The following is a 26,869-nucleotide window of genomic DNA, read 5'->3' on the forward strand; positions in this document are numbered from 1 at the left end:
AAATTATGCCTGTAATGTGGTTTAGCTTGTCTGACTCTTTATGTTTAACCTCATTGGCATTTTCTTGGCAAAGGTAGTTGGTCATTTCCTTCTCCAGCTCATTTTACAGGGGGGGAAACGGAGGCAAACACGGTTCCTCGGCTTGCCCAAGATCACACAGTGAGCGCCTCACGGTGCATTTGAAGCCCAGGCCCAGTGCTCTACCCACCGCGCCATTTATTTCCCACTGTTATGTATGTAAAGGACTTTTCAAACTAACTTTTATTATAGTTAAGTGATTGTAGAACGTATTAGTGATGGCAATTTTCTAAGTTGTCTCAACGTTCTAAAATTCGGTGACTAATACAATTATTATAATAGGAATATAATAATATATGTTGCGGCTATATGGTATTGATAAAAGTATGAGGGCTGGATTAGGTGGTCCTGCTTGGGGGGATGCGCCCAAGATTCCCAGTTCCACCAGCCCGGGATGGAAGGAAGAAGGCCGCGCAGCAATCCTCGCCCTAGCCCACATTCTCCCGGGCGCCGCTCCTGATAGGCTACTGGTTGCTAGGAGACCGTCTCCCCGCAACCGCCCGCGTCCCCTCAGAGCAGGGTCCTCCCCGTCGATGAGGCCATGGATACTCTAGCAGTCAAGGATACTCTAAAAGTCCCGGAGGAAGTGACCCCGAACTCCACCTCGAGCAATGGCTCCCCAAGCGAGTCTTCCGGCGGCTCGGTGTCGGACTCGTCCCCGACCCGCAGCACGTCGCCGGTGTTGAAGGTGAGCGTGCCCGTGTACCCGGTGTTGCAGTCGGAGACCCTCTCGGTGTACCGGAGCCCGCCCCCGGAGAGCGAGCAGGCGGAGGCCGCGGCCCCGCCCGAGACCACCCTGCCGACCCCCAAGCAGCGCAAGGCCGCCACCGAGACGCCCACGCTGCTGTCCATCACGCGGCCGCTGCCCATCCGCGCGCTGCTGAAGCGCTACCTGGCCCGCCAGGAGTACTTGGAGTTGGAAGGCGGCACCCTGCAGCCCTCGCCGCCCCGGGCCAGCTACATCTCCGAGCTGCCCGTGGCCTCCTTCTACGGGCCCCTGGACGCCAAGAACCCGCTGCTCCTCTCCTTCGAGAAGGAGGTGCAAGGCGTGCTGGGCTTCCTGCGCAAGAAGCAGGCCGGGGACGCCACCCTGCAGGAGCGGCACAACTTCCAGCACCGCGGGTGACCGCCCGCGCCGGACGGGAGGGCGGGGCGGGGCGGGCGTAGTTGCTAGGAGACGGACATGGGGGCGGGGACGATGTAGGGGCTCAGTGCCTGGAGGAGGGGGAGGAACAGAAAGGAGGCGGAGGGATAACAAGAGGAATGGAAATAGGAGAGAAGGAGGAAGGAAGAGGAGGAGGGAAACAGAAGGAGAAGGAGGAGGGATAACAAATAGGGTTAGAAATAGGAGAGGTGGAGGAATAGAAAAAGGAGGAAAGGAAAAGGAGGAGGGAAGTGGGAACAGGAGGAGGAGGGATAAAGCAATAGAAATAGGAGAGGAGGAGGGATAACACAAAGAGGAGAGGAATAAAGAGAGGAGGAGGAACACAAAGAGGAGGCGGAGGGATAACAAGAGGGATGGCAATAGGAGAGAAGGAGGAAGGAAGAGGAGGAGGGAAACAGAAGGAGAAGGAGGAGGGATAACAAATAGGGTTAGAAATAGGAGAGGTGGAGGAATAGAAAAAGGAGGAAAGGAAAAGGAGGAGGGAAGTGGGAACAGGAGGAGGAGGGATAAAGTAATAGAAATAGGAGAGGAGGAGGGATAACACAAAGAGGAGAGGAATAAAGAGAGGAGGAGGAACACAAAGAGGAGGCGGAGGGATAACAAGAGGGATGGAAATAGGAGAGAAGGAGGAAGGAAGAGGAGGAGGGAAACAGAAGGAGAAGGAGGAGGGATAACAAATAGGGTTAGAAATAAGAGAGGTGGAGGAATAGAAAAAGGAGGAAAGGAAAAGGAGGAGGGAAGTGGGAACAGGAGGAGGGGGATAAAGTAATAGAAATAGGAGAGGAGGAGGGATAACACAAAGAGGAGAGGAATAAAGAGAGGAGGAGGAACACAAAGAGGAGGCGGAGGGATAACAAGAGGGATGGAAATAGGAGAGAAGGAGGAAGGAAGAGGAGGAGGGAAACAGAAGGAGAAGGAGGAGGGATAACAAATAGGGTTAGAAATAAGAGAGGTGGAGGAATAGGAAAAGGAGGAGGGAAGTGAGAGGAGAAGGAGGAGGGAAGTGAGAGGAGAAGGAGGAGGGAAGTGAGAGGAGAAGGAGGAGGGAAGTGAGAGGAGAAGGAGGAGGAATAACAAATAGGGTTAGAAATAGGAGAGAAGGAGGGATAACACAAAGAGGAGAGAAATAAAGAGGAAGAACAAAAAGAAGAGGCGGAGGGAGAACAGGAGGAATGGAAATAGGAGAGGAGGAGGAATAAGAAAAGCAGGAGGAGGGAAGTGGGGACAGAAGGAGGAGAGAACAGAAAGGAATAGAGGAGGGCAGGGGGAACTGAGGGAGCAGGAGGAGGGATAACAGAAAGAGGAGGAGAGGGGCAGCTAGGTGGCACAGTGGAGAGCACCAGCCTTGAAGTCAGGAGGACCCGAGTTCAAATCTGGTCTCAGACACTTAACACTTCCTAGCTGTGTGACCCTGGGCAAGGCACTTAACCCCAATTGCTGAGAGAGAGATTGTTGAATGTCACATATAGGATGATGATAGAGATCACAGAGACTTCAGAGGCCATCTAATCCAATCCTCCTGTTTTACATACATACATACATACATATATCATATAAATATAATGCTGCCTATACTAAGTGTCTTACCTAAGTGCAAAATCAAATACAGAAGATTACAAAGGAAAACAATCATGTTAAAATGAAGATGTAATTGTTTCCCCACCCAAAGTCATGATATCTATCCATGGACCCTCTGGCCTTCTGGCTAAGAGCCCCTTTCATTGGAGAGTTACAAAGTACTATGTGAGGGCTGAGAGAATGTCATCCTTATCTACAAAGGGTATTAAGGATGCCTTCCTAGAGGAAGCTTGGGGAACTTTTTTCTGACAAGGGCCATTTGAATATTTTTAACATCATTTAAAGGCCATACAAAAGTATCAGCTTATAACACTCAAGCAGGGGGAGGTTGTTGTACTTAGCTTTCAGTTCATCACCACCTGTGGCTGCCTTGGCAGGGCCAGACCGAATGATTTCCCAGGCCTTATATGACCTGCGGACCAGATGTTTCCCTCCCCTACACTAGAGGAAGAGTAGGATCCCAATAGGCTACCCAGGGGACGCAGGCATTTGGAGCCTAACCAAAAGTCCTGAGAGGTGGGAGAATCAAGTTCTTATTTGGTGGAACAAAGAATCATTCTTTTATTTTGTTATTTTTAATAGTATTTTATTTTTTCAAAATACATGCAAAGATAGTTTTCAACATTCACTTTTGAAAAACCTTGTGTTCCAAATATTTCTTCCCTCTCTTCTCTGACTTGTCCTCCAAACTGCAAGCAATCCAATAAAGGTTAAACATATGCAATTTTTCTAAACATATTTTTATATTTGCCATGTTGTGCAAAAAAAAAATCAGATCAAAAGGGAAAAAAATAAGGAAAAAAGGTGAAAACATTATGCTTTGATCTTTGTTCAGTCTCCATAGTTATGTCTCTGGATGCGGATGACATTTTCCATCACAAGTCTATTGGAATTTACTTGAATTACCTCATGGTTGAAAAGAATCAAGTTCATCATAATTGATCATCACATAATCTTGTTATTGTGTACAATGTTCTCTTGGTTCTGCTCATATCATTCAGTATCAGTTCATGTAAGTATTTCCAGGCTTTTCTGAAATCAGCCTTCTCATCATTTCTCACAGAAAAATAATATTCCATAACATTCTTGTACCATAATTTATTCAGCCATTTCCCAACTTATGGGCATCCACTCAATTTCCAGTTTCTTTTCTTGGCATTACAAGAAGGGCTGCTGCAAACATTTTTGCACATGTGGGTCCTTTTCCCTCTTATATGATCTCTTTGGGATACGGACCCAATAGAGACACAGCTGGATCAAAAGATGAAATTTTATAGCTCTTTGGGCACAGTTCCAAATTGCTCTTCTGAATAGTTGGATCAACAATGTATTAGTGTCCCAGTTTTCCCACATCTTCCACATTCATCAGTCTTTTCTTATCATCTGAAAAGTGTGAAGAGCTACCTCCAAGTTGTCTTAATTTGCATTTTTCTATTTAATAATGATTTAGAGCATTTTTTCATATGGCTAGAAATGGCTTTAATTTCTTCATATTTTTTGAACATTTATCAATTGGGGAATGGCTAGAATCACTCCATTTAGTTGGTCATAGTGGGGAAGTAATATGAAATAAGATCAGAAAGGCCCAGGTAGTGCCAAATCTTGGAGGACCTTGAATGCCACAGAGGAATTTGAACTTTATTTTGGGGGATAGTAAACTGATGATTTTTAGCTGAGGATTGACATGGATAGACCTCTGAATGAACAAGATTATTCTGATAAGGAGATGAGTTTAGATTGGAAGTAGAGATGGGAAGATTGGTAAGGATGCTGTTGCACTAGTTGAAATATGTGATCTGGTACTTGTGGTTGGTGTCTGTAAAAATGGAAGAGGAAGGTATTTGCAAAGAGATGTGGAGGTAGACTCAAGAGGGTCTGACAGTTAATTGGATATGAAGGAATGGGATAATTCCAGATGTCAAGATCATGAACATGGGAGAATGGGTGAAACCATAGAAAGAATGGGAGATGTTGTGAGAAGCAAATTTAAGGAGGCAGATTTTGGGAACGCATAACCACATGCTATTGGAACATCTAAGAAGAGAGTTCTTTGCTGAACTCTAGTCCAGCGTTACCAATTGTTGATTAGAATCTTCAGTTGGGCCCATCAAAGATGTCAAAAGTGAAAGCCTTTTTCAATCTTTCCTTCAATCATCCTTTGGCAACTCAGGTTCCCACTACTGGCGTTACTCTTGCTGCTTCCCTCTCTTATGTTCCCTTTACGTTGGCAAATCTTAAAGACCTTACTTTCCCAATGGATTCCTATTGGTCTCCTTCGTTTAGCTCACACAGCTCATCACATCTTGTTTGGATGCTTTCAAAAGCCTTCTAACTTGACTTTCTGCCTTCGTCTCAAACCCATCTCCCACACAAGATGCCAAAGGAGTCTTTGTAAAAAATGCAATCACTCCATGGTTTAAGAATCTATATGGCCCCCTTTTTCTTCTGGGGTCAAATCTGAGTTCCTCTGTTTGGCATTTAAAACCGTTCCAAGTTTGGTTCCATTCTACTTTTCCAGGTTTATTACATGCGGTGACTCCTTGCCAAAGTGGCTTTCTAGGCAAACTGGACTAAAAAGAGTAACTGGTTGTCTTTCATGTCTTTTGCTTTCCGTGGTCCTCTCACAAGCCTTTACTTGGGCCGTCTCCTCACCTTTACACTACTCTGGCTCATGTGCCACATGCTGGGGAGGCCCTTGCTGACCCTCCCTATCACTCACTGTTCTCTTCCTCACATAGTAAGGTATATTTATCAGGCAGATAATTACTAGCTGTGTTATCCTGGGCAGCCTATTTAATTGCAACTTGTTTCCCCTTCAGTAAAATGGGGATAATAATAGCATTAAGTTGTTGTGAGGCAGGTGCTATTAAGAAATAATATATTCATGAGATAACATACGTAAAATGCTTAGCCAACCTTCAAATGTTATTGTCATTAATAATTCTATCTGTCCCAAGGACAATGTTAGCTTTTTGAGCACAAGGATTCTTTAAATTTTGTCTTTGTATGTATGAAATTTTCATAGTGCTTTGTACCTCATAGATGCTTAATAAATACTTGTTGGGGGGGGGCAGCTGGGTGGCGCAGTGGATAGAGCACCAGCCTTGAATTCAGGAGGACCCGAGTTCAAATCTGGTCTCAGACACTTAACACTTCCTAGCTGTGGGACCCTGGGCAAGTCACTTAACCCCAGCCTCAGAAAAATAAATAAATAAATAAATGAATAAATGAATAAATGAATAAATAAATAAGTAAATAAATAAATAAATACATCCATACATCCATACCTTCATACATGCTTGTTGGGGTTATGTAATGCTCAACTATAATAGACATATATTGATCCAAGGTAGTTCCAATAAACTCGAGGTGGAAAATGCCATCTGCATTCAGAAAGAGAGCTATGGAGACTGAATATGGATTGAAGCATGGTATTTTCATTTTATTTTTGTTTGCTTTTCCTTTCTCCTGGTTTTTATCCCTTTTAGTATGATTTTTCTTGTACAACATGAGAAAAATGGAAATATGTTGTACATGTATAAGCTATATCAGATTGCTGTCTTTAGCGGGGAGGTAAGGGAGAAAAATTTTGAACATGAAAGCTTACAAAAATAAATGTTGAAAACTACATGTACGTAGGAAAATAAAATAAAAATAAATAAATAAAATTTAATTGAGGAAAAAAAAAACAACAACATTTGTACTGGATTGGAGATGTTCTTCAGGCAAATGAAGATGCAGGTCTAGACCTCAATGAGAAATCAGGACTGAGGAGAAGACTTTGAGAATTTTTGCTTAGAGAATGAAGAGACAGAAGAGAAGAGGGCAGGTATGGAAGCCTTTTTGGAGCGCACAAGTTGAAAAGCAGAGGATTCTGTATGGAAGGTGAGAGAAGCTTACAGCTGTCAGTCATTAGTCATTATTCTCTGGGCTATAAAGGAGTTGAGACATCCTTTAATTTTTGGTGATGGTTTGGATTACTGCCCTTTCTCTTTAAGTTGGGAACCAAGTAAGCCTGAATAGAGACAGAATGGTGTCATCAATAGCAGTAGCAACAGCTAGTACTTTTTAAATATCTTCTTGGATCCTTAACACAGCCTCGGGAGGTAGGTGCTATTACTATTCCCATGTTAGATATGGGGAAACTGAGGCAGACAGCGTTGAAGTGACTTGCCCAGGATCTCACACACAGCTGATAAGTATCTGGGGAGGAAATAGTGTGCAAGGAAAGGTTAAAGATGCTTGGAAAAAAACAAAAACAAAACCCTGGGTGATTGTGGAACAAAGATGGCAGGATTATATTTTCCTTAGTGAGGAATTGCTACCAGCCCAATTGATTAAAAGGGTATTTGTGTCTTGGACTATAGTAGGGAAGTTAGAAGGTGGGTGGGAATATTTGGTCTGTTTTGGACAGGTTAAGTCTGAGAGAGATGCCTCAGTGACCCGCAGGCAGCTCTTGGTGATGTCGACAGTTGGATCTCAGGGGAGCGGCGAGGGCTGAGCCCAAGAATCTGGTGCCAAATGGGATTATGGGAGCTGCTCCTAGGTAAATGTCAAGGATGTTTGTTATTAACGCAAGTGAATAATGAGGATGAGGCCCTTTGCAAAGACTCGGTATGTCTAAAGTGAGCTTTTCTAGGGTCACCAGCTGGTTTCTTCGAATTTGCTTTTGACCCGGAATCTGTCCTTGTATTTTATGGGTTTTTACAGTGCCAACAACCTGTTCAAAATCTGGAACAAGTACGAGCCCCGCCTGCCGTCTGATTATTACTACGAGCAACTTTTGAAGGTTGGAGACAGCCTCGTTCAAATAAAGGTGTGTACCCCCAATGTTAAAGGTGGGTTCAAAAAGTCAAGGAAAGGATTCTTTTTTTTGTTGCTTGTTTGTTTGATAAGAATCTTTACACACAACATAATAAATAAATACAGAATTTAATAAGTAGTTACATAAAAAAGTCTTTATGATTAGAGCAAAAAAAAATGAATAAAGATGAACAAACTATGAGATGCATAGGGTTCACCTTATTTTAACTTGTAGCTGAGATGCCCCAGGAGCCAAAGATGCCTGCGAATGAAAGATAGCTGGCTAGGGACCAGCCAAAGATCAGCTTTGGGTTAATCTAGGGTGTGGTGAACTCCATGCAGGAAATGCTGATTCATCATGTTCCCACCTTATACAAAAGGGCTCCCAGAACACCCCTTCCTGTTTTTTTCCTCCTCCCTGGCTTGGTGCAGCCAGCGTGGCGCACCCCCTCCCCCAGTCTCCCTTGTTGGAAGCATCTCCTAGTGCCCAGTGTCCCGATGATGGCTGAAGGGTAAGAGCCGCCCTGATGGTCTCCTGCTCTTGCTTACTCTTGCATTCCCTTTCCAGGCTGTTCCTAGTTTTATGTCCCAGACAAGCTCCCAATCTGTGCCCGGATCTGGGGAGTAGTTTGAGTTCCTGGATTCAGTCTGAAGGGAACAGAGAATCTTGGCTTCTGCCGAGGGCTCACAGTTTCCTTCACCTCTATGTCTGGTTCTGCCTCATGCCCAATTTGCTTCAAGAAGATGATGATGTGATTGGGGATTTCAGGGATCTGGATGGAAAAAAATATATTTTTTTCCTCTAAAAGGAGGCATTTGCCATAGTATCTAATGGTATCGCAGTCTGGACAACACACATTTTTTCATCCATTTGCTTTTTACTGCGTGGGCTGACAAACCCATGTTTTGAGAGGCTGGGAATCTTGCTGAGGAAGTCTAACAGCATTCTGGGGTTTAATGCATTTAGCTCTTTGTTACGGCCCTGGACCCAGATGGCTCTGGAGAGGAAAGTGAGGGCTGACTTTGGACAGCCCTCCCTCACTTAAATCCAATTGATTTGCATGTCATAGTATCACCTCCCTGTTCTCCTTGAGAATAAATTATAAACAAGTACAGATAGCTTGATGCTATGTTAGTCTGGCTTGCTTCATATTGCCGCTGGATGGCACAGTGGCTAGAGTGCCAGGCCTGACTTCAGACATGACTTCAGATACTTGCTAGCTGAGTGGCCCTGGGTAAGTCTCCCTGTTTGCCTCAGTTTCCTCATCAGTAAAATGAGCTGAAGAAGGAAATGGCAAACCACTCTAGTGTCTTTGCCAAGAAAACCCAAAATGGGGTCCCAGAGAGTTGGACGCAACTGAAAAATGACTGAACAACAACACATTGATATGAGTCTCTCCTAGTGGAGTATAATAAGTTCCTGGAAGTCAGGGACCATTTCACTTTTGTCTTCATCCTTAAAAATGCTTGTCAGAAGATATGCAGGGGAGTTACCTTTTGGGGGAGAGCTTTTACTAATGTGTTGCCAAGTAAAGTGTTTGTTTTTGTTTATTTTTTAAATAATTGATAAAAATTAGCCTGAGAAGGGGCGGCTAGATGGCCCAGTGGATGGAGCACCAGCCCTGAAGGCAGGAGGACCTGAGTTTAAATCTGATCTCAGACACTTAATATGTCCTTCCTGTGTGACCCTGAGCTTAACCCCAATTGCCTCAGGAAAAAAAATTAGCTTGAGTGTAGGATCTTTATGCTTTTCATTACTGCTTGTGAAAGTCTGCCTGTTCCTTTTTCATATTTTAATCCAAGGTACCCCTCTTCGTTATGCCTATAGATCATTCTCATAGAGATTCCCTAAGATGAGACAGGCACATGGCTAATAGCTGGTTGCCCCGGGAGTTGGAAGGGCTGGGCTCAGATGTGATTCCGGAGACTGGCTGTGGGATGCTGGGAAGGCCATTTAACCTGTATTTACCTAAGTTCCTGCATCTACAGGAAGGAAATGGTAGCACTAGCCTCCCAGGAGAGCAGGAGGATAGTGAGGTAATACTTGGCAAAGCTTTGTTGTTGTTCGGTCATGTCTGATTCTTTGTGACTCGGTAGCAGATTTTCTTGGCAAACGTTCCATAGTGATTTGTCAGTTCCTTCTCCAGTGGATTAAGGCAAACAGGGCGAAGTGACCAGCCCGGCGAGCAAATAGCCACACAGCTAGTGAATATCCGAGGCCATCTCAGAGCTCCGTCCTTCCTGATTCCAGGCCCTCGCTCTATCCACTAAGCCACACTTGTAAAGCACTTGACAAATCTTGAAACACCATATAAATGCCATCCATTATGACTAGTGGTATTTTCTTAATTACTTTTTTGTTTCATAATTCACATTATAAGCCTCAGTCCTTCTTTCAGATATTTTGAAAGCTGACTTAGCAATGCTTTTAAAATTGTCATCGACAGCAGAGATTTCTTCTGCATGTACTTGGTCAGGCAGTGTCCTACCTTAGTTTTAGTTCATTTTCCTTCGTTCTTCTCCATTTCTTATCACACATTAACATATCGAGTCCAAATGAGGGTGAAAATAGGTCTCTGTTGGTAGATGTGTTCCATCTTCAGTCTAGTTTGTTGTCTTATTTTTTTTTTTGGCAAGGTAATTGGAGGTTAGTGACTTGCCCAGGGAACCACAGCTAGTCCGTGTTAAGTGACTGAGGCCAGTTTTGAACTCGGGTCCTCCTGATTTCAGGGCTGGTGCTCTCTCCACTGCTCCATATAGCTGCCCTGTGTCTATTTATTTCTACCTGTAAATGTTTTTGAGATTGACCCATCTCCAAACCAAACACCCAGTGCCGTTGGCTTAGCTTGGTCTTGTACCAAGTTTTCTATTCTTCCTCCTCTTTTCAGGGTTTTACAAGACAAGCGGATCCATAATGCGTGATCCAATTCCCTTTCTCTCTTGTATACGTGATGAGAGGCATTTGGTTCCGTCACTGATTTTCTGGGTTCCACTGATGTCATCTGCCAGTAAGGACAGTCTCGCTTCCTCTTTGTGGCTGACGCCTTTGAGTTTGTTCTTTGTGACGGCTGGGATTCCTAGAACTGTCCAAAATAGCAGGGAGAAGGGGTGCTGGACTGGGGACCTGACCTGTGGTTTCATTGGTTTAGGGAACTTGCGGGTACATCAACTCTCTTTACAAACGTAGGTGAATTTTATAGTTTCACAGCGTTGTCTGAGAGGTTCCATGATTTCCCAGAGATCTTCCTGGCTTCCAGGCCAGCTTCGAGGCCAGACGGTGCTGCTCCTCGCTGTGCTGGGCGTTAGAGAAGGCCAAGAAGGTGATGGAAGCATGATCCCTGCCCTCTAGAAGCTTATGCTCTAGCAGGAGTCGTGCGGCTTACACAATTAAAATACTGAAAACCCTAAGTAGAATAAGTGAATTAAAGCAGCGCAAAGTAGAACTTATGTCTCTGTGCAGTTGGAAGAGCGGTGATGTGGTCAGGGCCTTGCAAGATCAGTAGGATTTTAGCAAAGTATGTAGGAAATGTGGATTGGGATGGTTTGTGTAACGGCCAATACAGGATTGGAGAATTTGGGGGCACATTCAGGAGCTGGCCGGACTTGTAGTTTAAGGTGACTGAAGCACAGACTGTAATGATGGAGTCATGGAAGATGAGGCTGGAAAGGCTTTGGAATTTGGAGGTATATCCTAAAGGGTTTTTTTTTTTTTTAATAGATTTTAGACTGACTTGGGACTTTAGGGAGAGGCAGATGGGGAATCCCTGGAGGTTTCTGACCAGTGATTTCATCAGGTCTGTTTTAGAAAGATTAATCTGGCCATGGTATTTACCAAATCGTGGTAGTTTATCAGTGAAAGAGTCTCAGTGAGGGGAAACCCACAGTGATCATTCTGGGGAGAGGCAGTGAGGGCTTGGCTGTTATTGCTAAGGGGAATCATAAGTTGAGGGACAATCTGAGAGAGATTTCACAGATAAGAGTCAGGGGAACCTGGCCATTGATTTGTAGGGTGACAGGAGGGAGAGAAAACTTGGAGTTACAAAATGCATAGATGGGAAGGCAAATGGAACATCAGTAGAGAGAAGGGAAAGCTGAAAGGGGAACATGGTCCGGGGAATGAGTGGTGAACTGGGAAGTAACTAACCCACTGGCTTCAGGTAACTCCATTAAACTGGCCATTTGTGGGCATACTGGATAGGCAGTCTTTCTGTTTGCCATTAACCAAACTCAGAAATGTCTATTTCTACAACTCCTGGTCACTAGTATAGTTATTTCTTCTGCATATCCTTCCCTTCAAGAGTTTCATGCAAGATACAGAATTATCACCAAACTGTAATGTAGGTGCAGTGGGTAGAACATCAGGCCTGGAATCAGGAAAACTTGACTTCAAATCCAGACTTGACACACAGGTTGTGTGATGCTGGATAAGTCATTTCACCATCCTTCTTTGTCTCATTTTGCTTATCTGTAAAATGAACTGGGGAAGGAAATGGCAAACTACTTTGGAATCTGTCAAGAAAATCCCAAATGGGGTCACGACTGAGAACGATTTAATAACAATGATGTAGACCCTTCAGAGAAACACATTCCAGGAGTCTCTGTTGCTGTTTTTAATAAATGCTCTATGTTCAGGTTTAACACATCTAATAGTTGTGTTTACCCTTTGTTTTGTGGAATGGGTTGGCTTTCTGGGCACTGGGTATCTTTTCTGTAGTCTTCTTACACAACTTCTGTGAAACTGACAGTGAATAATCAAAGCAAGTATATTTGGGATCTTGGAGTCCACTCAGTGTGTAAATTTTATTTATTTAAGGAAAAATAATATGGCATTTTCATGAAAGATCTTAATGTAACTTAAGAAGAATTTTGATAAGTTATTGTTTCAGAGAATTGACACATCCCCCCCTCTTTTTGTTTGTTTTTGTTTTGTTTTGTTTTTGGGGAAAAAATTGGTCAATAAGGGAAGGGACTGGACTTGAGATTTTATATATAGAGAGAACTCCTATGGGAGGAAATTCTGTGTTCCAGTTAGAAAATTGGCATCTTTTTTAGCTGAGGTTTTTAACCATTTCTTATATCCCTTATCCCTTTGGCAGAATCTGGTGAAATTTATGGATCTCTCCTCACAATAATATTTTTAAGTACATAAAATTATATATATATATTTATATATGTACATTATACACACACACATGCACACACACACACACATATATATATCATATTGCAAAGGAAATAACTTTGAAATAGAGTTATGAAAATTCTAAAAGAAAAGTTCATGGACTCCATTTTGGGAAGGCCTTTTATAGTCTCAGACTGTTGCTTAGAATATTGAATGTTTAAGTGAACCTGATCAGAGGTAATATAGCCAGAATATGTCAGGTGAATCTTGAACGTTTGCTTTTTTGACTTTTAAGCTAACTTGCTAACCCTTATGCCTTACTGCACCACTTGATCATTAACAATAGGGACTTTTTCTATCCTTCAAGCTTCTCTCCCTTCTCTGAATTTTCAGTCAAAATCTCAGCTTGATGATTTTAATATTTGATGATATTTGCGTATATCCCAAGAAGATGTTTTTTTAGGAGAATAATTGTTAGAATTTTTATTTTTATCTTTTTTAAATTCATAAACATATATTTTCTTTCCCTATCATTTATTTTGGGAAGAAAAGAAAAACATGACTTGTGCAATAAATATACAGTCAAATAAAGCAAATTTCCATGTTCTTGCTTGACTCAGCTATAGTTCCATATATATGTATGTGTGGGTATATATATATATATATATATATATATATATATATATATATATACCCACACATACATATACACACACATATCTACATACAAACATGGGTGAATATATGTACAAATACAAGTATATGTCTAAACCCCAATTTCCTCACAAAAAACCCAAATAAAACAACATAAATAATGTGGTTTAAAGTCCTTTCTGGGATGCTCTGGTCTTTATTAATGCTAATGGTAAGGCTTTTTCCCAAGTTAAAGGAAGCAAATTGACTAACTGACTAAAGTTTCTGTCCAAAATAATCAATGAATGTGCCTTCTCTATGGGGAACGTGGGACAGGGAGGGAGGCAGAGAGAGAATCTGGAACCCAAAGTTTTGAAAACATTAAAAAAAAAAGTTGTTTTACATGTAACTGAAAATAATTATATATATGTATATATGATTATATGTATATGTATACATATGCAAATATAAACACAAAATTATGAATTTCATAACCCTAGGAGTCTATAGAGGCATACCAGAACTGGAAAGCATCTACTCCAATTGGCTTGGTCCTGGCAAGTTTTGGCAAAGCCATTCTGGGTGGATCCACATTAAACCTCTTCCTGACTCAAGGATAAATACAAAATAATCAATGAATTCCATAACCCTAGGAGTCTCTAAGGGGTATATCAGGACTAGAAAGCATCCACTCCAATTGGTTCTATCCTGGCAAGTTTTGGTAAAGCCATTTTGAGTAGATCTACATTAAACCTCCTCCTGGCTCAAGGCTAAACACAAAATAAAACATTCCTTTTTGTAAGATTTTGAGTTCCAGATTTTTTTCTCTCTCCCCAAGATAGCATGCAATCTGATATAGTAACCTATAACACAAAGAAGGAGAAGAAGCTTTTAAATGAAGTTCTGTGCACCTCCTCAGGTCTGTGAACAGTCTCATTTAAATGGAATGTTTGGGAAAAAACTAAACTGGCCTTCTTTACATTGCAGGAATACAAACTGGCCTTGTCACAATGCTATAGAAGGTTTCTTTGCCAGTTCGACTGCCCTATTGAAGAAGACATGGAAGTTAGCCAGTTCAAAAGCACCTTTTTTCCCAACGACCTGGATGACCCGAGTTCCAAACTAACAGTAAGAGTCCAGGAGATGAGCGAAATGGGAAATGCCCAGTTAGACAGACACTGCTCATTTTAGATGGAAAGCTATGAGAGCTATCATTATAGTCCTCTCCCTTTTGCTTTGCATAATGCTCTCTGGCTACATGTGATTAATTGGTTAAGCAATAATTTGAGTGTTATATAAACAAGTGCTATTCATTAAACTTTTATGAGTAATAGACCAGGAGGTTATTTATTTTAGAGATTAGTAAATATATATATATATATATATATATATATATATATATATATATATATATATATATGTATTGTGTGTGTGTGTGTGTGTGTGTGTGTGTGTGTGTGTTTTTCTTTTATGAGTAAACTTGCTCCTTAGTGCCTATTGATTCACTGAATCTGATTCTGGTGGAAAAAAAGTAAAACATGCACTTTTGGAAGAGATGAGTGCTCCTATTTCTCAAACGTTTCATACTTTGATAATATGATTCCCTCGGGTGGGTGCTTCTCAGATAATGTGCAGCCAGCCCCTCTGTGACTTGGTAGAGGCCCTTGGAGTGGTCCCAGGACCAGCGAAGGGAGGAACCCTTTGCAGCTGATTGAGGGAAGAGCTGCTTAGAATCTCAGTGCTATTCATTAGAAGAGCCAGACAGACCATCTCAAGGCTCATTTATCTCGTGGGCACTTTCAGGAGATCATCTCTTATGGGTATGCTAAATTGTGGCCCCAAACAAGCACACATCCATCTACTAGTTTGGCATTAAGAGCTTTCAATGTGGCTCAGGTGGTTTTGTCAGTGTTTAATTTGGACGTTTTCTTTGTCTGGCAATGAGAACCCTTCCAAGGCTTTCTTGTGAGAGAGGTTTTCGGAGTTTTATTATTCTAGTTCCAAACATAAGGAAACAGAGGTCCCGAGGGGTGAAATGCAGACACTTTGTTAAGTGTCAGAGGCAGTATTCAGATCCATACTTCTTAGCTCTATGGAGTCCAGAAATCTTTGCACCAGACCACTCTGCATTTCAATAAAACTCTTTCCTTATGTTTTATTTTGTGAATTCCATGAGAAAATGAGTCAGTCTTGGCTAAATGTATATATTTAAGAACATCCCTACAATAGAAGATTCTGCACATGAATCCCTGCAGGAATCTAACTAAATTGGACCTGGATTTGTTCTTATCATAGAGAATATGAGAAATTAAGGGAACTGTTGATTGGCTTTTGCTTTGATCTTTTTCTCTGTATTTTAGTTTCGTGCTTTAGAGGGGAAATGCTTGTGCCTTTACCATAAGCTCTGTGCCGAGGACCCCCATTTTGGGAATGAGCTGACTGTGAATCAGTGCTTTGACATATTGTCGACGTGGCGACTCATCATGCAAGTGGCCCTCTCCCAGGAGAAACTCTGCTGGATCGTCTACAATGGTACGGGAATGGCAGGGAGGTGAAGGACTTCAGCTTCCTGAACGGGCTGAACCTCCTGGGAAACCTTGCTGGCCTTATTTCAAGCCTGTTTACGAAATCCTTGTATGGTGCTCTTCTAGAATGTTGGATTTCATCATCAGCTTTGGGGGTGCTGTCTTGTCCAGAGGGCCGGAGGAAGACTCATCTTCCTGAGTCCAAATCTGGCCTCAGATACTTGCTAGCTGGGTGACCCTAGGCAAGTCAACCCTGTCAAATAAGCTGGAGGAGGACATGGCAAACCACTCCAGTCTCTTTGCCAACAAAGCTCCAAAGGGGGCCAGAAAGCCAGGCAGGACTGAAAAATGACAGATTTGTTCCAAATGCCGTTCTACTTTGACTTCCTACTATTTGGGTAGAGACCGTCAGCTTTCTACCTTTACTCATTAGTTTTAAAAAAGGAATAAACATTGAAAAAGAAAAAAAGAGGATTTTTTTTTCCCTAGCTGAGTGTCTTGACTGTGTAATTCTGTGCGTTAGAAACATTTTCTCACATTTTCATATTGGGTAATGAATCTTAACTATTGATCTTCATATTTAGAAGTTGTAATAAACAATATACCTAGCTTCTCTGTCCTGCTTTCAGACATGCAAAGCACTTCACATCCATTATCTCATTTGATTCTGGCAACAACCCTGGGAGGAAGTGCTGTTATGATTCCCAATTCATAGATGGGGAAATTGAGGCAAACAGAGATTAAAAGTCTTGCCCAGGTCACACAGTAGTAAGTGTGTAAGGTAGATTTCGACCTTAGGTCTTCCTGGCTCCAGATTCAGGACTGTGTGGTTGTCTACAATTATAAACATTTTTGGGGAACATTCTTTTGGCAAAATATGATTAGGTATAAAAATATTAAATAAAAAATGTTTAAATGTCCGTGATTTCAAGAGTATTTTAAGATATGAATGGAAATTGTTCCCATCTGTGCTCTGACCACTGCCCCCTCCCCCCAACAGCTTAAGACATTCCAAGTAAAATTAAGCTCTGCATTATTTGGTTTGGTTTTCTAAGAGATTTCTTAGCCCTGGATAATCCCTCGTAATTCTATATAATTCCCAAACTTTTCCACCTAATGACTTCACCAAGGAGGGTCACCCTCCAAGCTACCCCCTCTGACAACAGCCCTCCTCCCTATCCCTTATTCACTCCCCGGTCCTCCAAAAATAAATAAATAACAGCTCGTGTGCTCATGCCTCATACTTCTTAATGATTTAATTAATTTCCTTATTTACTTGTATTCCTTTGTTCAGATCATCACACAGATAATGGAGACTTTTAAATGATATAGGCAAATAGGTGAACCTTTTTATGTGCCTTGGCAAAATCTTTTATTTATATAATTCATGTCAGTCTAAACACTTTTTTTTTAAACTCGATGTAGTTTTCAAGCCAAAATTACCTGAAAAGTCAAGATTAAAACATCATTGGGTCTACTGCCATTTAAAATTTGCATTAAAATTCCTTCGTTGAATATTTTTACTTGAACATTTCTAGAAAACCAGAACTCCTAGGGAAGTTCAGGCTCTATAACGTCACCAATTTTCTGGATCACTTATTTTAGATGGGTGTGGAAAATGTGTAACAACTAGCTCTCTGGGGGAAGAAATTGCCTACAAATACACTTTTCATTTTCATCTGCATGATTAACATTTTCTTGATCACATTCCTGAGTCTAGAAAAGCAAGAAAACAATAAATCCTGATTTTTAATTTTGAAGTGTAAATGTTCACACAGAAAATTTAACACCCAGTTTTCCAAAACCAATTGAACCTGACTCCAACACAATTCAAGTCGAAAATTCTTACTCTATGATTGCTATCATTTCATTGGAAAAGTTACTAACTTAATATTTTCTTCCCCCAGGTACAATTCATATATATAGAATTTGCAGGAAGCTGATGGTTATTGGACAGTCTGCAAAGGTATGTTATGAAGTATTGAAAGATTTATTCTAATTTAATCAATTCATTTTAAGACTTTAAATTGTACATATGGACATACATTTAAAATAATTGCACAATTGTATAAGCTATATACTATTGCTTGAAGTCTTGAGAAAGGGAGAGGAGAGGGAAGGAGGGAGAAAAATTTGGAACTCAAAATCTCATAAAAAATGAATGTTGAAAGCTATCTTTATATGTAATTGGAAAAAAAATACTATTTATAAAGAAAAGACTTTGAGTTGTACATAGCGAAGGAAATACTTGCCAAAAAAGAGGAGAATTTGGTGAATTGTTTCCTAAGTTTGTTTTTAGGCTTACATTTTGAAAAGATTACTTTTTAATTAAAAAAAAAATGTTAGAAACAGCCTAACAAACATGGAGAGAGATAAGGATTAGATCTGTGTTTTCCTTACTGTAGGGGACTTGTAGTAAAGGAAACTTTCTCATCATAGTAGGTTGATATCTTGTTTTAAACTTAGAAACTTTGAGTACTAAAAAATTATTGTGACTTGCCCAGGATCACAGAGACAGGATTTGGCAATGGTGGATTAGACCTTCTCAGTCTCAAAATAATCAAAAACTATAAAGTGAGGGATAAAATGATACTTTAAATTCCTAGCCACAAATAAGAACCAAATACATGATCAACAATCAAAAAAGATGCTTTCCTCTTCTAGGCCTTTGGTCTTTCTTTCTTCTCCTGATTTTATTCTATATCACCTCCTGTTTTTTTTTTTTTTTTTTTTTTTTTTTTTTTTGCATATTTTCTTGTAGGCTTTGTATTGATAATCTGGATGACAGGATTATAATTTGCTATTACATCAATATACAATGATTTTTTTCAGCCATTCTTTGGGTGTTTTCAGTCTTTTGCCATTGCAAAAATAATAGTTGATTGATCATACTTTTTATGATGACTTTGGAGGCAGAGTTTATTGATGAGCATTGAAAGGTATATTTGTATGTAGCAAATTGCCATTTTGGCAGGATTCAGAAACACTGACTGTTGGGCTTTCTCCTTCTTCCATCTTTGTGATAGGCTAAATAATTGAAAATGATAAAAGTCTAATTCTTTTAAAAAAATCTCTTGTATCCCAGTCATTCACCAAATCACTCTGGCATCCCTTATTACAAATAAAATGTGTTGTAAACAAATTCACTAATGTATTTCATTAAATATTTCCCAATTACATGTTAAAAATAAAGACATTTAATTTTTTAAAATTTTGAATTCCAAATTTTCTCCCTCCTTCCTGCCATTCTCTTACTCTTTGAAAAGGCACATAATATGATGTCAATTGTAGCTGTGAAGACAAGTAAAACCTATTTCTGTGTTAGCCACATTGTAAAAGAAAAGACACACAAGCATACATGCCAAAACAAGAAAAATAAAGTTTAATAAATGGTTCCTGTTGTCTGAGCTGAACTGGATTGATGTTCCAGTGCTAATAGAGCATTCTACTCTACACTCTCACAGGAAGAGGAGGCCTAGGACATAGTTAGAGAAGGTCACTGCGGCCTTCTAGGTCCCAGAATGACACTTCTGCCACTTGCCAGTCAGATTGTCCAGATAATCCAACAGAACCGGGGTCTCTTCGCTTCCCCCTCCAGGTCAGAGCTCCTCCTCCCCTGGGCCATCTCCAGGCTCTCAGCCACGGAGGCCCCACTCCCCGGGCTTGAGTTCTCTTGCCCCTGGAGCTCTGAGGCTCTTAATTGGGTTATGTAGGCCTCTTATGGATATTCAGGGTCACCCCTAATAATTTTTTATTGGGGTTGCCCAGATGAGTAGCCAATGGTGGAGACTAACAGTAGCTATTAAAGGCCTCTTGTGGTCTTGCACGTTTGCCAGACCCAGGTCACAGAGCCTTTGATTTAGAGCTCCGAGGAACCTGAGAGCAGAGGTTCTTAATTGGGGTCTGGGTAACTCATATTTTTAATATTTTGACTATTGCATTTCACTATAACTGGTTTTCTTTGTAATCCTATACATTTTATTTTGTGCATTTAACAACATGATTCTTAGAAAGGATTCATAGGCTTTACCATCTGCCAAAGGAATCTAAGACAGAGAAAAGGTTAAGACATTTTTGTGGAGGCCTTGACATCTTTGTTTTACAAATAAGGAAGTCGAGGCAGAATGAGAATGACTTGCACAGGGTCACACATGTGGTAAGTGTCTGACTCTGAGTCCAGCCGCTGGTTACAGACGGGCACTCAGACTCTGTAACCAGGTCTCTGACTTAGGGGTGCCAGGGAACTTTATTTTATAATGTCACCCTCCCACCAACAAACTTCACCAATGTGACTTCCATCTCACAGGAATTGCTGCAACTTGACTGTTGTTAACTTACTGCAAATGTTAATGGTATTTTTGTCCATCATTCTTCCCCTGCATCCATTGTCCTAACATCAGGACGCTGGCCAAGAAATGAGACTTACATTCCCAGTGGGGCCATTTTGGAGTTGTTACTGGCACTTGCCACATGGCTGGACATTTTTTTTTTTTTGCCAGTGCTATGCAAACCTGTTTCCTGAAGAAGTTGATGTTAAGAGCTCAGAAGGATTTAAAATTGTATTAATTGAAACAACAAATCTCTCTGCATTTTAAAAGTTAGTATAAATTCTAAGAGGACAACAGGAGCCGCCTATTTGCTGCCTGCCAAAGAGCAGAAGGACATTATCTAGAGCCTTTGGAATTTCAAAATGCTTGTCATGGATGGTACTTTAAGTACTAATTACAAGGGAGGGTGTGTACACTGTAAAGCTGGCCTCCAGATTCCTCCAGAGATAGCATTCGGTTCCAGATGATTTTCTAAAAAGAAATCCCATCTTCTTGTTGCCCTTGGTCTAGCAATAAACTCTGCTCCCCAGAACAACCATGCCATGGCTCCCTTCCTTAACCAGGCCTGGCTGCCAAAGCCAGGAGGACGGCTATGTCTCTGCCAACTTTTGACTGTTAGCTTTTTGTTCATAGTCACCCTGGGAGAATTTTAATTTAGCTTGAGTCATCTTAATATAATTTGTTATTGTAGTTTATGTAAATCATGCTTTGTCGCATATGTTTCTAGATCACGGGTTTTTTAACCCTTTTTTGTGTGTCACAGCTTTCCCCCTGGGAAGTATGATGAAGTTTATGGGCCTTTGCTCAGAACAGCATTTTTAAATGCATAAAATAAAATACTTAATGTTGCACAAAAAAAAAAAAAAATTAGTTAAATTGAAATAGTTATCAAGTGAAATTCAATAAAAATTTGTTTTAAATTAAATAAAAAGTTCACAAATTCCGAATGAAAAATATTAAATAAAATATTAAGTTTTAGATATTAAAATACTAAATATTAAGTAAAAAAGTTGACAGACCCCCTCTTCTACATATTGTATGACTGAGGAAGGAACCCCACAAAAAGTCAACCGCAGAGTGCCAGATGGTGAGAAGCAAGATGAAGACTTGTAATGAGCTCCTGATCTCTTTCCCTCTCCCTGCATTTGGGAGAGTGGTTCTAGAACTATAGGTCTGGGTCAGCATGGAGTCAGTGGGTCCTTTCCAAACACTTTTGGCTGTTCAGCCTGGCCCTGAGTAATATCCTGGGCTTGTATAGAGCTGGACTCTGCCCTTGGATCTCCAAGAGGCCCAATGACATCATGGGGTGCCGAGCAAAGGCCCAGCCTCTCTGCTCGGGGTTAGGGAAGGAAGGGGTCTCAGGGGTAATCTGGGCTGGTGTTTTACATTTTGTTTCAGATGAGTTCTGTGGGTTCTCTGGGGTTCAGCTTCCACTGAGAGCAGACCAAGAATTTCTTCTAACCTGAGAGCAGAACTTTCCACCATTCCCTCCAGAGCCCCCAGGGCTCCAGCCTAGTCCCAGAACTGAAGCAAGTGGGGGTGAAAGCCCTGTCACTGAGGGGGCTTAAGGAAGGAAGGGAGGGAGCACTTTGGGCTCAATCTGAGCCCAGCTCTCCTCAAACACCAGCTGTGCTTCCCAGGGGTAGGCTGGGGGCAGCCTCATGATTTACTTATTGTCACAGTCCTTAATTCCTACAGAGATTTCAGTGACCAAGGCAGGCCCTAACACCGGCACGGGTGGGAAAATCAAGCCAAATAGTATATTGAGGAGGAAGGTAGCAAATGAAACTCGCTCTCCTTCCATCCCTCCTTCTTTCTCTTGCCCCATCCTTCTCTGTCTGTCTCCCTCTCTTTTTCTCTCTGTCTCTGTCTCTGTTTTACTGTCCCTCTCTCCTCCATCTTCATCTCTCTCTCTCTCTCTCTCTCTCTCTCTCTCTCTCTCTCTCTCTCTCTCTCTCTGTCTCTCTCTCTCTCTCTCTCTCTCTCTCTCTCTCTCTGTCTCTGTCTCTTATCTCTCTCTCTCTCTCTCTCTCTCTCTCTCTCTCTCTCTCTCTCTCTCTCCTTTCTCTCTCTCTCTCTCTCTCTCTCTCTCTCTCTCTCTCTCTCTCCTTTCTCTCTCTCTCTCTCTCTCTCTCTCTCTCTCTCTCTCTCTCTCTCTCTCTCTGTCTCTGTCTCTTATCTCTCTCTCTCTCTCTCTCTCTCTCTCTCTCTCTCTCTCTCTCTCTCTCTCTCCTTCTCTCTCTCTCTCTCTCTCTCTCTCTCTCTCTCTCTCTCTCTCTCTCCTTTCTCTCTCTCTCTCTCTCTCTCTCTCTCTCTCTCTCTCTCTCTCTCTCTCTCTCTCTCTCTCTCTCTCTCTCCTTTCTCTCTCTCTCTCTTTTGTTGTTGTTGTTAACAATTGTAGTAAAGATAGAGAATCCAGTTTCATTTTAGGTTGTGGTGTAATTAGTAAGTTCTAATGTTATATTTAAAAGGCATATATTTAATTTAAATTTATTTTTGACTGTTGAGTTAGCTAAGGGAATTAATATTAAAAATTTGAAAATATTGCCTCATTTTTATTTTGCAAAAACATTGAAATTATTTCCCAATTTGGCAGCTGATGCAACCTTACTCTAGCTATCATTTGAAATTTAGAAATCCTTTAGGATGTAAGTGGTATTGCAGTGACACCCTGTGGCTAAATTTGTTAATTGTAGCCTTGCATTAAAATATAGACATATATTTATATTTTCCATCCAAATTATTTCCTTTCCAGATTCTTTTGTCTTATGAATTTTTTGGGGGCAAAATATAGAGTTTCAAAGAGATTTAGTCTTTCTGTAAAAAACTAGGAGCAAAGATAATATACATTTCCATGAGAAATGAACAGTAACGGATGCATTTTCTATTTTCTAGGAATAAGAGGAAACACTTCAGCCTTGTTCCTTAATCTTGGAAATGGCTTTTTACCTTTGATCCTGAAATTGGCACTTGCCTGGTTCTATAACATTAAAGTTCCAAATCAGCAGTGGAAATGTCTAGATGTTATTGTTGGAATTAGATACAATTCTTAACTTAAAGGAAGATGGGTTTTTTTGGGACAAAACAAAGCATTCTTAAATCTTGACCCTTCCCATGCTATTCTCTTTTTCCTCATCTATCCATCCTCAGAAAGTTTCTCAGTGACAGAGACAATACCTACAGCCACCATATTGTTTTGACAGATGGAATTAGAGTGGAGAACTGGTGAGGAGATAAAGTGGTAGTATTAGTGAGGGTATAGACATGGGTGGGGGAGGATGGAGGAGGATATAGCAAGAACAGAAATATGATGATTATAGATTTTACTAATGGATTTTTGACTATTTTAATATTTTATTTTTAGGAGCCATTGGTCTATATTGAAGAATTGTAGTGTAAGCACATCAAATATTTAGAATCCTTAGCAACCTTCAATAAAGAGCTTCAATATGAATGAATGTCCCTTCTGGTTCTAAATCTTGGAGTCTGTAATCTTTATTCCTTTTTGTTTCTTTCAGTACCTACGCTTGTGATTTTCCTTCTTTATTTTGCTCTGTTTGTTCTGTTTTATTACTCTTATACTTATATAAGTATATATATTATTTATATATATATATAATATATATTACTTCTTTATAATGCTACTTAATATCCTCCTGCCCTTACTTCTTTATTCTTTTTGGTTTTCTTTTTGAGGAGAAGGATAGTGTAGTTTAATGGATGGTGAGCTAGTCTTGGGAATCAAAAAGATCATGGTTTAAATCTTCCCTTTGCTACATAGTGGCTTGGGCAAATCATTTAAACTGCTCAGACAAGTCTCAAAGACCACGCTGATGACAGTCTCAAATGACAGCGCTGATCTGTGTTGGTTTGGAGAAAGTGGGGTTTCTCTGCTGTGAGAAATTTCAGCGAGATTTCAGATTTGGCCATTTTAGATTTACTAAATTTTGGCAAAAATCCTAAATCATGTATGTTCTTCCACAGGCCTTGGAATACTTGCTCTGGGCAAGTATCTCTATGGAATCTTCCACACCCCTCTTGGGGATTAGATATCTGACTTGGAGAGCTACTCTTTACACTGCTGTTTCCCAGTGCTACTATGACTGCCAAGCTGGAACTCAGGGAGAGGTAAATGGAAACCAATTTTTAAATCCGATAAAACTAATTTTATTTTATTTTAATTTTTTTTTTTTTTTTTTTGCTGAGGCTATAGGAGTTAAGTGACTTGCCTCAGGTCCTCCTGACTTCATGGCTGCTGCCCTATCCACTGCACCAACTAGCTACCCTAAAATTAACATTTAAAAGTACAAGCACAACATGCTTTTATATATATGCTCATATATATGTATGTATATAATTTTACTTTTTTGTGTTTTTATTTTTCCCAGTTACATGTAAAACAACTTTTAAAATTATTAATGCACAGTCAAAGATGCTAAGTCACCTCACCATTAAGAGCACTTACTTCTGAATATAATGTTTCCTTTTGGAAATTAGAATTTTTTTCTTCTATATTCTGTTAAAATTTTCATGTGTGTTAACTTTAGGGTCTAGTATCATTCAAATTACTAAATGAGTTAAAAGGGGTTTGGGTGAAACCTCAATGAAATCTTTGCAAAATATGCAAAAATGAGCTCTGTTAAGATAACTAACTTTAGTTTATGAGACTATTATATCTTCCATGTGCTTAAAAAAAAAAAAAGTTCTGGGGGGGGTAATTCTTTCTGCAAGATCTCATATAATGATGAACCAATCCATTTAACTGTAATTTAGATTAAGGACAAGGTTTCCTTTTGAATTATGATTTTTACTTAGGGAGTACCTAGCCAAATGAACTATTTTTTATATTATATTATTATATATTACATTATATTATATTATTTATATATATTATATTGCCTATTTTTTATATTGAAAAAAAAATTCATTGATTATTTCCAGGGAAGTAATAGTTCATGTATATATTATTTTGAAAGTTCTCGATGTCAGAAAAGGAATGAGAAGAATAGAATGTGGTTGCTCTCTTGACAAATTTATAATCATTGTTCTTCTATTAGACATAACAATTTTTTAAATTGTTTAATCCGTAATAGATATTTGCTCGGCGAGGCTTGGGAAAAATTGATGAATTATTGCACTTACAAGTAATAAGCCTCACACCGCCACGGCAAGAAGCAAAAAGATACTTTAGAGAGGCCACCATAAAGGTATACAAATGAATGAAATGAGAGGAAGTTGCTTCATTTTGCATTTGGTTACACTGCTTTCTGTAGAATACAAAAGAATACTTTTTATCGTTACTTATATTTTTTATTTTATTTTCTCAATAGTATTTTATTTTTCCAATTTCACATTCATTTTTGTAAGATTTTAAGTTCTGACTTTTTCCCTTCCCTTCTTCCCTTCCTTTTCCCCTTTCCAAGACAGTAAGCAATCTGATGTAGGTTATACATGTACATTGATTGTTACTTTTAAATATTCTCTGGAATGCAGATGGCAGTGATGATCTTCAAGAGAGCAGTGTTTGAACCTCGAAGAAAGTTGAAGTCCTTCATAAGGACGAAACCAAGAATTAATTTACGGGAAATACAGAATGTAAGTCTGGGATTATGGATTATGGGAATTTTCTCCATATAGGTAGAAGATAACTGAAATTAAAAAAATACAATTAGAAACATCCAAAAAGTAATCACTGCCAAGGCCTATATGTTGATCAAATCTTGATTCTGCTGTCAGTGGGAAGCTAGAAAAGAGGCATTTTTTATTCTTTTATCTTTATTGTCTCAAGATGCAGTTTGTTAAAATAGCAGGAGCACTTTTCTGCTTAGGGGTGAGGAGGAGCTGAGAATGGACATTCAGGCTTTAGACTTGAGATATCAGTTCAGCTGAGATGAAGATATAGTTGGTCATGCAAAGTTTGTTATGGATCATGGGTAATAACAAGTCACAGGACCTTTAGCTGTGTAGAGAATAACCAAAACAATAAATACTTCAAAATATCCCTAACCTTCATGATGAGGGTACTGTCTCCTATGGTGAAGAGTGCAACGTATCCTTACCTCCTATAATGCTCTGTGCTCTCTGGAACACCTATCCAATAGAGTGGGGACTTCCTCTTTAGTATTCTTGACATTGGGTGAGTAACAGAACAACACAAAATCTCTATCAGTTATTCTTCACTTTGGCCACATTATGGACTCACTGGTCCTACATTGTTTTGATAATAAATTTTATACCTCTTCTGCCCTAACCCTTCTTTGTGGTCTTTGTGGTTTATGTGATAGCCCGATGATTTCAAATAAAAATAGGGGACTGCTAAACCAGATCCCTGTAAGTGCATATTGACTTAGAAAAATCACATACCAACATTATTTATTCTTTATTGTATTTTTATTTATTTTTTCCCAGTAGCATTTTAAATCTGGTTTGGGCTGTGTTTGGAAGTGTTGTGAGCCTCAGCAATTTGATGCTGCATTTCCTTTGCCCTTTTGATGACCTACAACCTTAGTGTTAAAGTGACTTGTATTCTATGAGGTATAACTGTGGTGTTTCAGAAGAATATTATTATTTAAAGATGACATTTGTTTTAGGCAAAAAGTTGGGAATCATTAAAAACATTACATTGATTCCCAGACAC

The 26,869-nt window shown here is 40.1% G+C and overlaps 1 protein-coding gene across 4 annotated transcripts in view; it reads left to right on the forward strand.

Moving 5' to 3' along the window:
* The first annotated feature begins 582 nt into the window (after positions 1 to 582).
* Positions 583 to 26,869, forward strand: part of CFAP54 (cilia and flagella associated protein 54) — a 279,694-nt gene continuing 253,407 nt past the window's right edge. For 3 of the 4 annotated variants that reach the window (XM_074271318.1, XM_074271319.1, XM_074271321.1), the window contains exons 1-8: positions 583 to 1,200; positions 7,532 to 7,637; positions 14,367 to 14,507; positions 15,740 to 15,911; positions 17,812 to 17,870; positions 24,217 to 24,360; positions 25,326 to 25,439; positions 25,726 to 25,827. In XM_074271318.1, the coding sequence (XP_074127419.1) occupies positions 620 to 1,200; positions 7,532 to 7,637; positions 14,367 to 14,507; positions 15,740 to 15,911; positions 17,812 to 17,870; positions 24,217 to 24,360; positions 25,326 to 25,439; positions 25,726 to 25,827 (1,419 nt within the window). In that variant the 5' untranslated portion in view covers positions 583 to 619. The remainder of the gene's footprint in view (positions 1,201 to 7,531; positions 7,638 to 14,366; positions 14,508 to 15,739; positions 15,912 to 17,811; positions 17,871 to 24,216; positions 24,361 to 25,325; positions 25,440 to 25,725; positions 25,828 to 26,869) is intronic. The other variant, XM_074271320.1, reaches the window with a different exon arrangement.

Source organism: Sminthopsis crassicaudata, chromosome 5 (genome assembly GCF_048593235.1).
Source record: "Sminthopsis crassicaudata isolate SCR6 chromosome 5, ASM4859323v1, whole genome shotgun sequence".
Taxonomy (NCBI): domain Eukaryota; kingdom Metazoa; phylum Chordata; class Mammalia; order Dasyuromorphia; family Dasyuridae; genus Sminthopsis; species Sminthopsis crassicaudata.